We start from the raw sequence: 16,461 nt of genomic DNA on the forward strand, positions 1-16,461 counted from the left end.
AATGTGTGACCAGAGGCTCGCAGGAACCTAACCCTGTATCTCCCGTGTTCAGGGTTGGATAATTCAGTGTTTGAGGAAACCATCAAATAGAACTGCTGTGAATAAGGATCCACCGTAGTGACAAAAGCACAAGATGCTTACTCAGTGGAGAGAAAACAGGATTATATAAAACACAGAACTCTCGATCGTCGAGGACTGAGTAGTTCAGCACACTGGCTGGCAATAAAACACACTCTCACAGACTTTAAAAGTGATGCAAGTCAAGGGTAAAATGGGCCTGAATTGAAGCGTACAGCTTTTAATTGTAGATTTATGCTTTATTTTATTGTTAGCGTTCTTCTCCACTTGCCAACAGAAGCCTCTTGTAGGAGTGGGCACTCAGGAAACATTTGCTGTAGATTTCTACACCCCATTGGCTCCCCTAGATTCTACACCACGGGACCCACGCTGTAGAGCAGCCATTCCCACGGAGCCCTGTGCCTCCTGAAATCTCTAAATCTAGAAGAATTTGCTTTTCTGAAACAACATGTTTTATTTTACCAATCACTTTAATTGCTTTCCTTCAAGGCTTCCATCTTTACTTTAGACCCTCAACTTAAGATAAACTCTTCATAAAAGAAAGACAGAAGCCCAATTTTCCATGTTTTGCTGACAGACTTGTCTCAGAGCTGACAGACAGGCATCAAATCTGGGAGAGCCTTGTGAGAACCACTGGCTGGAGAGTCATAGGATGAGGTTTTTACTTTCGGAAAATGTCTGGCAGCAGCAGGGGCGGGGTTCTGGGTGCTCAGCTGGGGTAGGAGGGACTCCTGATGTCCTAAGAATAAGCAATGATAAGGCCCCACTGAAGTCATGTCAGTGGAGGTGGAGGACAGAAAGGAGGCAGTGGGTGTGAGATATTTTGAAACAAGAACTGATGGATTTATGATGGATTAAATACACAGAATAAAGAATTAGGTTTTCGACAGATGTACGTCATATGAGAGGTTCATTATTTTTGTCTTGAGTACACCAGAGTCTCCTACAGTGTACAATTCAGCTGTTTTCCTCCCATTTCCCTTAAGGTGATGCCCAAAGACGTTAGTTGAGACACAGCCCAGCCATCCTAACACCATCCTCAGGAAATAAGAACTAGCACCTAGAGACCCCGGGCCTGACTTTAACACAGTAACTCAGAGACCACTGTCTCTCACAAGCCACAAGGAACCTGAATTTCACCGAAAGGATTATCTTCGTGATCCTTGGGTGCCACGACCTGAACCAAAAGGACTGGCAGAAACGTACCAAGGCACCTAACTGTGTCACCAAGTGGAACCTTAACTACCAGGTTTATAAAGGGCTAGTTTTTCTCTTGTTTCTGCCGCTCCTATGACGAAGGTTGGCCTGACAATCTGATGACTTCATCTAACATTTCAATACCTCAGCGCCACTATACCTGTTTATGAATGTGTCCTCAGAGTGACCCTTCTAAAAAGGGAAGACATTCATTTCCAAATTTTAAAAGTCTCCATTTATCTTCTTTTACTATGAATATACCCCCAAGAAGAACTTACGTACCTAGAATACGTTGAAAAGCATGTGAAACTTTGTTTTACCTTTTTTACTGGATGGTCATGGTAATTCTGATAACTTATACAATGCACTGACTACCAGAGAGCTGAGTAATTTCTGAATACGAAGGAAAATCATCCATATACACAGACAAATAGAGAGGTATGGATGAAAGCGACAAGCTCCTAATATCGGCAAATAAGCACGCTGGACTTTGAGAAGATGTTATAAAGGCCCAAGGAAGGTGGTAGCAAGCTGACATTTAAGGTGATGGATTGGTAACCTTGAACATAAATCCTAAGGCACCAAACAGAAGTAAATAAGTTAAAAAATTATTATCCTCCACTTGCCTTAATATAGTTTATAAATCCCGAATGGAGAATGTCTGTTCCGTGGGAAAATTGGTCTCTTTCTTCTCCTGAGTTCTCATTGTCACTCACAAGGGAAGGCGCTGGTTGAAATTCCTGATGAAATTCCCCTATTAGGAAAATATAGAGAAAGATAGAAAGCTTGATTTCATAAACAGATGAGCAAAACATAGATGACTGTAAAATACATCACCTAGTTTTTCAATCTTCTCCCTGACCTCTTCTGGGGGTATACGAATGACCCAAGTTTTCTCTTTCCAAAAGAATGTGAGGAAAAGGTGAAAAAAGGAGGAAGAAGAGGAAGAAAAGTAAAAGAAATGGAAAACCCCAAATCAAATGAACTTAAAAGTCAAGGCCCCTATATGGCTTAGTTCCTTATGAAAGAAATGAAATTTCCTCTTATTTTTTTTAAGGAACAGAGAATAGAAAGTATAAAAGAGGGCTTTTTGTGCTCTCAGCAACGTGTGACAAGTAAGTATTTCAAACTCAAAATTCCGTAGTTACCGAACAACTACTAAATGGCAGGTAAAATACCAAACATTTGGCGGATTTAAAAAATTAGTGGGGCTTCCCTGGTGGCGCAGTGGTTGGGAGTCCGCCTGCCGATGCAGGGGACGCGGGTTCGTGCCCCGGTCCGGGAAGATCCCACATGCCATGGAGCGGCTGGGCCCGTGGGCCATGGCCGCTGAGCCTGCGCGTCCGGAGCCTGTTGCTCCGCGGCGGGAGGGGCCACAACGGTGAGAGGCCCGCGTACCGCAAAAAAAAAAAAAAAAAAAAAAAAAAAAAAAAAAAAATTAGTGAATGGGACTTCCCTGGTGGTGCAGTGGTTAAGAATCCGCCTGCTAATGCAGGGGACATGGGTTCGAGCCCTGGTCCAGGAAGATCCCACATGCCGCGGAGCAACTAAGCCCATGCGCCACAACTACTGAGCCTGTGCTCCAGAGCCCGTGAGCCACAACTACCGAAGCCTGCATGCCTAGAGCCATGCTCCACAACAAGAGAAGCCACCGCAATGAGAAGCCTGTGCACCGCAACGAAGAGTAGCCCCCGCTCGCCGCAACTAGAGAAAAGCCGGCGTGCGGCAACGAAGACCCAACGCAGCCAAAAATAAATAAATAAATAAATTTATTTTTAAAAAAAATTAGTGAACAACTGCCAGAAAGAGTGTGGGAAAGTACTAAAATAAGGACCCAAAATCATAACAACAGAAGAAGTGACTATGATGAGAGCCACATGGAGGGGAAAGCACAGAGCTCATCCAACAGGTCTGTGTTCTAGATGGTGCAGGAGAGGTGAAAGGAGGAAAAGCAGATCTCTTCTCTCTGATCTGGACACTGGGAAAGAAACAAGTAGGACCACACCACCTTCAAGGACTCCTAGCCAGCAAAAAATACCCACTTCTAGAACAGAGGGGAGAAAAACTGGTGACAAATGATGTAATTCTTTTATTTTAAAATATCTGCCTAAAACAGTACCTCTCATCCTGCATATATTGTTACAAAGCTTATCTAAATTACTGAAGTGGCAGTCATATTTTGGCATAATGTATACAGTTATAGTTGGGGACAATGTATGGTTCCAATCATCATCTCAGATAAACAAATGCTAACCTTAAAAACCTGAGCATAATAAGTGAAAGCAAACAGTAGAGTGTGAGTTGGTTTAAACAGTTCTCCCGTCACTAGGGAGGGCAAGGCAAACTATTAGGGAGATAATCTGCATATTAATCTAGTTCTATACTATCCACACGTCATCAAACAGTCTCTGCCACAAATGTAAACATTACATTTTACAATTAACTTAAAAGTCACTGAATAAACAGAAGCAGTCAAATTACTGTCATAATGTAATCGAATGAGGGCTACTCACCAAGATATGAAGTGTATTACCAGGATTTTAAAGTAGGCAAGACGTAGAGTGTTTAGTGATCATCTGGTGATTATCAAAGAATCACAGGCTTTTAGAGCTACACAAAACATTACAAATCACCTCATCTAATCATCTCATTTACAGGTGAGAGAATTAAGGTCAACTGACTTGTTCAAAGTCAAGTAGATTCCTGGCCACACATCCCAACGACATTTCCCACCCTTGCATGTAGTTAGACGTGAGCCCTGGGCCTGTGAAAGGCCCAGCCCACGCTTTCCACGTGGCTGGTAAAGTTCTGTTTCTCTAACTGGGAGCTGGACCCTTTGTTCCCATTCCTGGAGCGAACCTCCATGCTCTTTCCGCTTTAGCTCGAAACAGATGGACTTGGAAATACAAATTAATATAAATTAAAGATGGTAGAATCACCAGATAAAAGGAACTTGGGCTCTTGAAGCACTGCGTGGAGGAGAGTTGCCTGGGAGTCACTAACTCCCCTTTGGACTTACTTTGCATTGTGTTAAGTCAATGAAATTTGGGGATTTTATGTGTTACAATAGCTAGAGTTGTCTTAAACAGTATATCTACACATCGATATTTTTTTCCAATAATGGATTTAAAGAATCTTAAATAAATCGTCACAATGAGAATAGCTCTACTATTACTAGCTACGTGACCACTGGCAAGTTACTTAAACTGAGACTCACCTATAGAATGGAGATGATTAGAGTATCCATCTCAGAGTTTTGAATTTTAAATGAGATGACCGTCACAGATTAGCACAGTGCCTGGGGCATATGAAATGCTCAATAAACATTAACTATTACGGTTGACATGTTTCCGCATATTTTAAACATAGCATTTGAAACTTAAGAACAAGCTTTTTCTCCCCATCCTTCATTCTCAGACCTTTAACTGGACTAAGGCGATGGCAGGAGTCCTCCTTGATCTGTTGTTCTTCTTCCATGATATTTGACATTGGCACGTTGAGGCTAACGGTGTCTTCATCAGAAGGCTGAAAAGAAACAGGACACTGCCTCATTCAAGGGAGAAGTGTTATCAATATAGATTAAGAGGATGCTACGTAATTAAAAAAAATATATACTGTGATTCTCACAAACATAATACGGAGTAAAAGACACCAAAGGACAATGCCACTTATGTAAGTTCAAACACGGGCATAAATAATCCACGGTGTTTGAAGTCAGGATAGCAGCTGCTCTTAGGTTAGGGGCGTGGGCACATGATGGGGGCTTTGTGGGTGGCTGGTAAAGTTCTGTTTCTCTAACTGGGAGCTGGTAATGAGTGCGTTCACTTTGTCAAAATACATCAAGCTAACACTCACGTGCTTCTCCGTACATGTTTCGAGCTGAAATTTTTTCAGGTACCTGATGATATTTTCAAACCTAAGAGCCACAGTCAGGGCACTGAGAAGGACTGAGTAACACCTGAGAGAACAAAGAAATAACTGGAAATACACTACCATACCAGCCCTAAGTCTAATCGATCGCTTCAATAGTAGTGGTGCTCTGAGATCTGGCAACACAAATTTACCGAAACTATATTAAGGCTTCACGTGGCCAGTCCCAGAAAGCAGGCAGTCAGCCTCTGCGACAACATCTCATTTATTTACACTGAATCTTACACGCAACATCAAGCTTCAGTTTATTTCCCTGTTTAGGCTGAGGAAGCCGCTTTAAACATATAAGAAGATGCTTTAAATAGATAATATAGCGTTCTTAAAAGGAACAGGGGATCTGTGCAGTTTTCAGAATAATGCTTCAATTCAGTAATCAGAGTTAGTTCTCCCTGGGGGTCTTGTTTCCCACACTAACTGATGAAGTTTATTCACATAATCTATGATTCTGTCACAAATGAAATATGAAGCCTCAGTTATTTTGCTATGTCTCCGTTTTAGCGTCGCTATCTCACGAAAAGCTTTTCAAAATCACAGGGATCAGGAACCTCCACAGAGCACGTTTCTGTGGCTTTGCTTCTAAACTCCTGAGGCTATAATTTTTCACAGCACAGTGTTCATTTACTTTTGGACACGTGCACAGATTGTTCAGAAACTGGCAGAAAACAAATGTACGTTTCATTCGTTGCACAGCTATTCACTGGGCCTCACATTTTTTTGCTTGTTTATCTGAGTGACAAATGCTAAACCAATCAGAGTGACAAATGCTAAATCAACCAATGGCAACAGCGAGAGAAAGGAATCAGGTGTGACTTCTGAACCCCACAATGAGACGTAAGCAGGAAGCAAGACTGACTGACCACAGATAATAAAATATTTGCCAAATAAAGTGAAAATAGAAAGCTACACAGAATAATCCAGAACCCTTATCCTTGTAAAAAAAAAAAACATTTCTAGGAGGTGTTCTCAGGTAAGGAGGCCACAATGCAAGACAAAAAAAAAAAAAGCCAAAGGGAAAATGTACACACTTCATTCTGTTGAACATAATCCTTTCTGTAGTCCTTCCTTCCACCCTCCTCCCATCTTAAAAACTTATTAGCAAAATTCCAAGATATGCATCTAGTTAAAAGGAAGAAAATAAACCCTTGGCCTCCTTTTAGAATATTAGCATCCTACTTATACTAAGTGAGAACAAAAGGATAATGAAGTTCTTTGTGTAATGTTTTATTAATGAACTTAATTATCCTTAGAAGGCAGATAAAGGATAAAGCAGAGTCTGTTTTAATTTAACAGAAAATAAGCTCGGGTGAGTAATTTCTGAAACAAAGGGCTATTTCAGGGGACTTACGAGTTTTAATAAAGTTAAGGGAGTAGAATTAAATACAACTTGTAAAGCGATGTGTTGAGTATTTTCTCCCCCAGGGAATCATAGTAAACTATTCATGTAGGTTCATGAGGGTAATTTTACTTTATTGATACTGGCCTTCTTTTTCTGCCTACTACTCTTCTTCCTTTTGAAATATTCTGTATTAGAAAGCTTTTAAGGTATCCTAGTGCTTTATGAAGTATTTTGTGGAAAACAAATTCGAATATCTTAGCTACATATTAAACCTCAAAGGCCTTAAGAGAACAGGGAAAAGGCAATTTTCCTGGACTTACATATAGTAAAAATGTGGATTTCTTAGGGTAATTGACCTATTAAGTACATCTTCAAAGAGTATTACAATGTTTCAAAACTCAATAACCACAAAAACTCAGTAAGTTCCCTCAAAAAAGGAAGGCCTGATAATACATACATCCCCTACTCCAGCTATCCCTCCTAGCTCTGCTGGTCAATAAACCCCATTTAATGGTTTATTAGTGAAAGATTTTACGGAACCTAACAGACTATAAATAAGATAACAAATGTTCTAATTGAGCTATATATAACCACTTTACAAAGCTCCAGTGTGGGAGGCCTCTTAGCTCACAAATAACCAAACTTATATCCAATTATCTGAAAACAACACAATCTAAGAATTTCAGGAAAACAAATATTGATATAAAAATTATGGCTACTCAAAAATGCATTTCCTGTGGGTAAAATGCAATGTACATTTATAGTGGGAAGCAGCCGCATAGCACAGGGAGATCAGCTCGGTGCTCTGTGACCACCTAGAGGGGTGGGATAGGGAGGGTGGGAGGGAGACGCAAGAGGGAGGGGATGTGGGGATATATGTATAGCTGATTCACTCTGTGATACAGCAGAAACTAACACACCATTGTAAAGCAATTATAATCCCATAAAGATGTTAAAAAAAAAAGGCAATGTACATTTGATTCCTTCACATTTATGCAGGCATATAACAACTTTTTCCTAAGTTACTCTGTCACTTAAAAACAAACATTTATAAAAATGCCTTCCGGGTTCTTGCACACCACTTAGTCATTTTATAATATTTATTAAGCATGCAAGAATATTCCAGATAATGTGAGGGGTGTGGTGGGAGGGGAAGGAGATAGGGACTCTATTCTTGAGACATTTCCAAAACACTAAAGATTCAGAAAAAGCTAACAACAGTTAATATTTACGTAACAGAGGATTTCAAATAACTTTCACAAGCATTATCACATGTTCTCATGCAACTGCCTTTTATCCGAAAGGAGTACAGCGAATGCAGGTAGATATATCTAGAAGCACAAAAGGAAAAAAATCTGATCACAAATTTACCTCTGTGGCAGATAATCGCTTGTCTCCATTATCACTCCCAACGCCCGAGTCAGAATCCTTCTTGCTGGGTTAGATGCCATCGATATTGAATTCATTTAGAAAAAATTAAAATCACGAAGTTCACAACAAGAGACATCAACTTATATTCAAATAATGACTTTACTAAACAAATTTTTATTATTACCAAAAGACAACAAATCCGCCCAGTATTGAAAGTTGTTAAGACAAGGGCCTAATGAAAATCAGATACTTGGACCGTCTAAATATGGTACAAGATAAATTCTTTGTGTTCAGAGTTTCATGGATTTATACTCTACCTGAGTGGCCCGTTCTTTGAAACAGTTAATAATTTTCTTATTTTATTGATTCTAGCATATGAAAAAGCAAAAACTACCAATTGCTTTTACCTCTTAGGTTATGAAATTTCCTAACTTTCAATAATTCTGTAAACTTTTATTCAGTGACTAAATAAATTTGATAGTATGTTTAAAACAATAAAGTAATGAATACATATTTTAAGCATTATATAAAGGTACCATTAGGGTAGGCTGAGATTTTAAGTCACTACAGTATATTTACTTTTTTTAGTAAAAAGTTCAAGAAAGATTTCTGCAATGAAGACATTTCAAAAACAACCTGCATTTCTACAAGTGTGTTCAGTGTGAGAATTTTGTTCTCCGAAAATTCAAAATGGTTTACACCACAAAATGGCCAAGGACATGTTAAACGATTCTAAAACTTCCATTCTGAACAGGAAATGGCAAAAACTATGCACAGTGCATTTTTAAAAGACAATTAAAACAAATAAAGTCTGCATTTTTTCTTAACAATGTTCTGGAAGCATATTAAAAATTAACTTAAAAAACCATGTCTCTAACACAACATTGTAAATCAACTACACCCCAAAAAAATTTTTTAAAAAAACAACAAAAAACCATGTCTCAGTTTGATGTGGTTGTTTTAAATGATAGGTAAAAAATACATATATTTATATTATAGATCTTATTTATAATATGTGCACACACATATGTTGCACTCAGGAAGGACTGATTCTTGATTAGGAGAGGGTAGATGAAACCTAAAAGATGCCAAAATGTTATCAACAGCATCAATTTTCCCTTTTTTATTCCAAAAGTGTTCGAGACTCTGATGTATAAATCTGCATTGGCTGAGTGAAACAAAAGGATTTTTGGAGTTAGTTACCTGGAGCGCCTTGGCTTAAGCAAACTCTAAACGGGGGCTTCTAGCCGAGGGGGGTCACACTCACCCGTCTTCCACGTGCTGGTGTAAATGTGGCCTCTCCATGGTGTGGAGATAAAGGGAGTCGGTTGTCTTAATCTGGCATGCTTGGATGCTGAGATACTTAAATATGTGCACTTTGCCCTTGGTGCATATCTATGGAGAAATTAATAATATATATATTTTTAACGGCAAAACAAAATGTAAACACTAGACATCTCACTCTGTATAATTTAGTTTTTGCATTTTCACTTTAAGTAACACGTCAACGATGACCACCAAATTTGACCTCTCCAAAACAGGTAAGATTTTAGGCAATCATTTCCTCCAAATTCTACTTCAATAGAAAACCATGTTCAAAAGATTTCTAGTTTCTCTTGCACTAAACCGCAAAATTCTAAGAGAAATACATTTAAGTACAAATAGTGTAAAACGTATATACGTCAGATAACTAACCTGGTAACGTTCCAATTCTGAAAGCATATACACTTCATTCTGTTCTCACATAGTTTAATATTTGAGCTTGAATCTTGTCTCTAAATGACTGACAATATTTTAAAATGGTTAAACTCTAGTTTCCAGCTAACTTCAATGTAAGGAATCTATTACTCCTTTTGTAATCCATACACTCCATGAAAAAATTTCAAATGCATGTACAAAATGATAAACATAATAACTGAATAAGTGAAATCATCAAACATCATCGTTCTGGGATTGCGGTGACCAGACAGTGAGGCAAATGGTGGTAAACGATTTTGATGTCACAGAAGACAACATACTGTAGTCAGATTCACACGAGGTTTCATTTTTTAAGAGATTGTGTCTGTTTATGATCGTATCCATACATTAATTCTGCAAAATATCAACAAACCAGTTCTGCTGAGAGTTGCTTAGATGCTATTGATAGTCTATCCCCCCGGCAACAGCTTTGCTGTGAGACCCCTCACCTGTGCTGGAGGAGACTGCAAAGGGTTATTCTCAAGCAGTAATACTTGCAGCTGCTTCATCTCTCTAAAACAAATGGGAATCACGAGCACTTTATTGCAGGAAAAGTCAAACTTTACCAAGGGAAGGTCTACTAGTTCTAAAGGAACAGAAAAAAAAAAAAAAAAAAAAAAGAAAGAAAAAAAAAAAACTCAGAAAGCAACAAGATTAAATGGCTAAACACATTCAAAATTTTTCTGCTTATCTGGAAATATATCATTTAGCATAATTAAAACCAAGTTGTGTATTAGGAACATAAGTTATGTATATATAATACTTTACTAAAGAGGAGAGGAAAGCTTTCATCGGGGGCCCAACAATTTTTAATTTGTTGTTATTTCTGATATGAGCTGGAAACACTTGACATATATAACACCTATTGTTTAAAAAGGCTTTTTTTCCAGTGAAACAATCACATAAGCCACACCACACAAGATATGCTTATGTCTTAACTTCAAACTGTTTTCAAACAGCTTGCTAGCTTATAAATAATATGTTAATTACAACATATTCTTATGCATTCCATGTATGTGGGCTGGCAGAATCTCAGAACGAATTACTAGAAATATGTTCTTGATTGTTTAACTCCACTTTAAAAAAGAAATGCTATCAAATTTGGAACTTTGCAACAGACCCTGTAATCCTGATATGATTAGGCTTTATTCTACTGCTTTAAAAAAGTCTTCTGTAGCTCCACAAAGAAGACAGAACATTATATTTAGCTTAAAATCCCCACCCAGTGGCATAGCAAACACTCAGTAATTTCAAGTATTCCAACCGACATTGGCAGCTGCAAGAAACGAAGTCAAATATATTCCATAGAGCAAAGACGCTGAGCAATGCCAGAGTAGGGTGACACGGAGCAAACCACCAAGATCTCCGTGTGAGAGGCTACGGAGGGTTCATTTCAGAACGGGCCTCACGTTTGTTATGAAACCTGGTAAGGGAGGATACACGGTGCTTTCAAATACTCAAGGAATTCCCAAGCAGATGAAGGGCAGGGACTATAGGAAGAAGAGGATCAGAAAGCAGTGACCTGTAGAAAGAATTCATACTATCCCTCCGCTCCCCCTGTACTGCTGGAGGGTTTTCACGTTACTCAGCTAGACTACTTCATGTTCCCCCAGCAAAGGTTCACTTAGCAACCAGTGTCTGCAAATTCAACTCGCTCTGGGTGTGGAAGGGACTTTCCTTCTTTCATACCTTAGTGAACTACTTTGTATTAGAGAAAAGAGTCATGAGATTGAAATGCAAGGACAAAGACAGGAGCATCAGCTCAGCAGCTCCCAAACTCAGGTCCATGATGGGCAGGCGGCTGTGTAACAGAAGCTCAGGATGTGTCTTTTTAAATCTTTTTTATCGAAGCATAGTTGATTTACAATGTTGTGTTAGTTTCAGGTGTACAGCAAAGTGATTCAGTTATACATATATATGTGTATATATATTCTTTTTCAGATTCTTTTCCATTATAGTTTATTATAAGATACTGAATATAGTTCCCTGCCAGGTCTTTATTGTTTATCTATTTTATATATAAGTGTGTATCTGCTAGTCCCAAACTCCTAATTAATCCCTCCCCCGCTTTCCCCTTTGGTAAGCATAAATTTGTTTTCTATATCTGAGTCTGTTTCTGTTTTGTAAATAAGTTCATTTGTATCATTTTTTAAGATTCCACATATAAGTGATATCACATATTATTGGTCATTCTCTGTCTGACTGACTTCACTTGCTATGATAATCTCTAGGTCCATCCATGTTGCTGCAAATGGCATTATTTCATTCTTGTTTATGGCTCAGTGGTATTCTACTGTGTGTGTGTGTGTGTATACACGTTACATCTTCTTTATCCATTCATCTATTGATGGACATTTAGGTTGCTTCCATGTCTTCGCTATTGTAAACAGTGCTGCTATGAACATTGGGGTGCATGTATCTTTTGGAATTGGAATTTTCAAATTAGAATTTTTGAATTCTTATTCAAATTGGATGTGTATTTTTTAAATTGCCCCAAGTAATTCTCTGCTCAAACTCAGCTCTCCCACCAATAGCGAGATAAGTGATTTGCCTCAGGTCTCACTCGTCCTGGTTGCCTCGAAGAAGCACATGGAGAGCAGTGGGAGATGAAGAGAGGAGGTGAAGCCAGAGGATGGCATGGAATCAAGAAAGTTAAAGGGAAAGGGAAAGTAAGATCTTTCCAGTTAATAGTTTGTTTTGAAAACAGGGCTGAGAATTAGGGGGACTGTATGTAAAAAGAGTATCTCCTTGCTAGAACTTCCAGTAATATGAATCCATTTCTCCGATGGCTAACTTGACTCCCTCAAGTTAGGCTGGCAAATCAGGGGTGATTGCTTTTCAGCAATTTGCCACTTAAAATGAAGACTTTTAAGCAAGACTAGAGAGCTAAGTGCTTGGAAGACACAGCAGGAGGGGAAGGAAGGCGACTTACAGTTAAATAAAGTCAGAAATGGTTTTTATAATGACAATTCCTTTTAGTGCCTGTTGGGGACACAATTACCATCTTAGTTTAGGAAAGCTAGAATCTGACATTTTCACAACAAGGAAACGAAGGAGAAAATGATAACTCCAGCTCAGAAAAAGCCAAAGAGACAGAGCAGGAAAAAAGGGGTAAGAGAAAAGAAAAATGAATCCCATTCCTCTTTCTCCATTGCAAAGAGGGGCAATGAATGACTACTTTAATGCTCTGTCCATTCTGGTGCCAGGAAGAACAAAATAGAGTCTCCCTGTTGCATTAGTTGTAGTATAACCACCACAAGATTGATGTGGGCAATTAGGCCACAAACTTTTCCCCCCTCCTCAAACTGAAAGCATATGAGGAGGGGTACTAAAGAGGAAAAACGAGTGAGTAAATATGAAAGGTCTTTAAATTCACTGCCTGAGAGCATTATCAATGCTCTTTTGTTAACAGAGTTCTCCAGAGTAAAGCAAAAAGAAACTTGATATTCAGGAAATTATTTTTTTTTAAAAGAAGGTTTTCCAGTAAACTGACGTTTTAGCTCCGAGTGTATATTAAAATATTAAGCCTGAGAAAACATAATTATGAAAAGTATAGAAATCTGTAAGTGATCTTTTTAGGAGAAGGAATGTTTTTAAGTTAAGCGAGCAACGAATGGTGAGAGAAACAAATATCTTGATTTTACACATGCACTTTCTTCCCACGTTTCTAAACCATTACAGGAAACACTTAAATGATTAAATTAAATTTTTCTTTTGAAAACAAGAGTTCAATAATTTGTGATGACCTCTCAATAATTAACCTAAGAGCTTAAGTTTAGATGAAAGTTTTCTTTAATGTTATGAAAGGCTATATGATTATACATTTGCTGTTAGTAAGAGTTTTCTCTTTATACTTGCTCAAACCAAGAAAAACAATTTCATCCATTCAGAACTGGAAGCGCACAATGACAAAATGAAAAATCAATGTTTTTATACCAAGTCATCTCAAGTAATAAAGTAATAAATCTTCAGGCCGAGATAGTTTCTAACTCTTCTTCTTTAAACACTAGCCAGCATGAGAAAGGTGAAGACGGCAGATAACACTTAAAACTCCCATCTATAGGGCACATTACATGTTATAAAGTTCTTTCCCTTTCTTGAGCTGCATTTTCTTGCCTTGAATAATGAAGCACTTCAAGCCAAAGATCACGAAGCAGGAACAGAATAATAAAAATCAGGCAGCTCTCAAATAGCTGCATTAGAATCCGATTAGCCAAATGCTGACTGTTCCCAAATCTACCCTTTAGCTTATCAGGTACCCTCATGTGCTTAAATGAAAATGATAGAAACCAATGTGATCTCTGAGAACCAGAGGATGTTTCGGAGAAAGCATAGTGTCCTGCTGCTCGTCACCTCGTTCCTGAGTAGGTCCAAACGAGGATCCCAAAATGTGAAATTCAGATCCAGCATGATCTGCAAGGCTATTTATCACTGTTCTTAATGGTATAACATTTCTGAATAAATATATCGGTTTTTTTTTTTTTTTGCGGTACGCGGGCCTCTCACTGTTGCGGCCTCTCCCGTTGCGGAGCACAGGCTCCGGACGCGCAGGCTCAGTGGCCATGGCTCACGGGCCCAGCCACTCCGCGGCATGTGGGATCTTCCTGGACCGGGGCACGAACCCGTGTCCCCTGCATCGGCAGGCAGACTCTCAACCACTGTGCCACCAGGGAAGCCCTGAATAAATATATGTTTTTTATTTTTAATTTATATTTGTTTTATTGAAGTACAGTTGGCTGACAATTTTTTTTTTTTTGGCTGCGCTGCATGCGGGATCTTAGTTCCCCAACCAGGGATCGAACCCATGTCTCTTGCAGTGTAAACACGGAATCTTAACCACTGGACGGCCAGGGAAGTCCCTGATAATTTTTTTATTGAATATCTTTTTATTTTAACTTCAACGCAACATATCAGAGGCACACACTATGGAAGCCCAGAGCTGCAGGGAAGGGTTTGCCCGTGTTTGGCTCCTGGGTGGGGCTGTGTGAGGGGCTCAGTGTTTGTGCCGAGTCTCAATGCTGAGGCTCTGGAGCCATCCTTGCTCCAGGCTTCAAGAAATTCATCAAAACAACCAGTGGTATCAGCCCAAGCTTCACTTCAGCAAAGGCATGCCCTCGCCTGAAGCACGGATTCGAGACACTCAGGGTTCCCGGTCAGGGCTCCCAGATCCCCAAAGCCCCAAACCCTGACTTCTGGGTCTGCAGGACCAAGTGCAGCAACTAACTACTGGCTGGATGTTCCAGGACATCCACGTCCATCCATACCAAAAGCAATTCATGTTGCCTCCTGTTAGGAGCTGAATTGTGTGCCCCCCAAATTCATATGTTGGAGCCCTGACCCACAGTACCTCAGAATGTGACTGTATTTGGAGATAGGGTTTTTAAAGGGTAAATGAGTTAAAATGGGGTCATTAGTGTGGGCCCTAACCCAGTATGATGGGTGTCCTCATGAGAAGAAGAGATTAGGACACAGACACAGAGGGAAGATGCAGGGAGAAGACGGCCATCTACAAGCCAAGAAGAGAGGGCTCAGGAAAAACCAAACTGAGCTACACTCTGATCTCAGACTTCCAGCCTCCAGACCACGGGAAAATACATTTCTGTTGTTTAAAACACTCAAGTCTGTGGTGCTTTGTTATGAGAGCCTGAACAAACTTAATACACACACGTACACACACACACAGCTTTATACAGGAGTATGATTTTGTTACTGAACCCCTGACTAAAATTACAACTTGAATATAACTTTTCTGTTATCAGCACATGAAATTCAAATTATAATAGGCACACACAAACATGACTAGAGCTACCTTCTTCACAAAGGTAAACAAAAAATAATAAAAGCCTCCTGTTTGATTGATTCATTTTTCCTCTTTCTTTTTTTACCTTGTGGTAGAACTTTAAGGTAATTTCTTCTGACATTCAGTTCTCGTAGGGATTTCAGTTGCCCTATCTGCTGAGGCAAGGCTGTGATCTCATTGCAGCTGACGTCCTGCATTGAAAACAAAGAGGGAAACAGTAAACGCCTTTTGCCGGGAGATCAAGCATTTCATGTGAAATCTCCTTACGGAATTTAAGTATTAGGACAACTACACAGGGACATTTTTATATTGGTCTCCGGGTCCGAGGTCAAGCGAGGCTTATTAGCACAGAGAAGAAAAAAGAAAGTGCAACATTTAAAACATCCTCTGAGAGAAAACGGAGAAAAGAAGCCTTTTCTGTTAGTAGCCTTCGGTAGCTACTCTGCCAGCCTCGAGGGCTGCTGTTCTCACATGCTTCAGTCTTATTTCTCACAACAAACCCATGAGGTAATATTACTGGCCTAATATTCACAGATTAGAACACCGAGGCTCAGGAAAGTTCAGTCAATTGTCCAAGGCTTGCAAGTACCAGGGTTAACACTTGGAACAAATTTCCAGCCGACCGTTCAGCCACTACCTTACCTTACAAAATGCCCATAGTTTACAGTGTATACCTATATATATTATTACTGCACTGTTTGGATGCATTATTTATTTAAAATGGAGTTCTTAGCAGAAGGCTGGAAACTTTGGACCTGAACACCTTTACAAACATTTTACAAGCAAGACTGTGGGGTATGCGGACTGTGTCTTCTTTGCTTTGGAAAAGTAATACTCTATTAGTAATCATTGATGGGAACCACCTCTTGACACATGCAAAACGGTGGCCATGACATTTTTAATCTTCTGTATCATTATTACCTCCCCTAACCCCACTCTTCCTCTTGTCCCTAGTAGTTCTGTCCTGCTCTCCACCTCCCTTCCCCCAGCTACTCCGTTAGTCCAGACCAGC

At 39.4% G+C, this 16,461-nt stretch overlaps 1 protein-coding gene across 3 annotated transcripts in view; it reads right to left on the minus strand.

The window, feature by feature from the left end:
• LRCH1 (leucine rich repeats and calponin homology domain containing 1) overlaps nucleotides 1–16,461 on the minus strand; it is a 187,257-nt gene that overhangs the window by 48,548 nt on the left and 122,248 nt on the right. For all 3 annotated transcript variants that reach the window (XM_065895830.1, XM_065895829.1, XM_065895828.1), the window contains exons 4-9: nucleotides 15,535–15,640; nucleotides 10,099–10,235; nucleotides 9,180–9,307; nucleotides 7,913–7,976; nucleotides 4,695–4,800; nucleotides 1,902–2,029 (exon numbers count right to left, since the gene is read on the minus strand). In XM_065895830.1, the coding sequence (XP_065751902.1) occupies nucleotides 1,902–2,029; nucleotides 4,695–4,800; nucleotides 7,913–7,976; nucleotides 9,180–9,307; nucleotides 10,099–10,235; nucleotides 15,535–15,640 (669 nt within the window). The remainder of the gene's footprint in view (nucleotides 1–1,901; nucleotides 2,030–4,694; nucleotides 4,801–7,912; nucleotides 7,977–9,179; nucleotides 9,308–10,098; nucleotides 10,236–15,534; nucleotides 15,641–16,461) is intronic.

This window comes from Phocoena phocoena, chromosome 18 (assembly GCF_963924675.1).
Source record: "Phocoena phocoena chromosome 18, mPhoPho1.1, whole genome shotgun sequence".
NCBI lineage: Eukaryota > Metazoa > Chordata > Mammalia > Artiodactyla > Phocoenidae > Phocoena > Phocoena phocoena.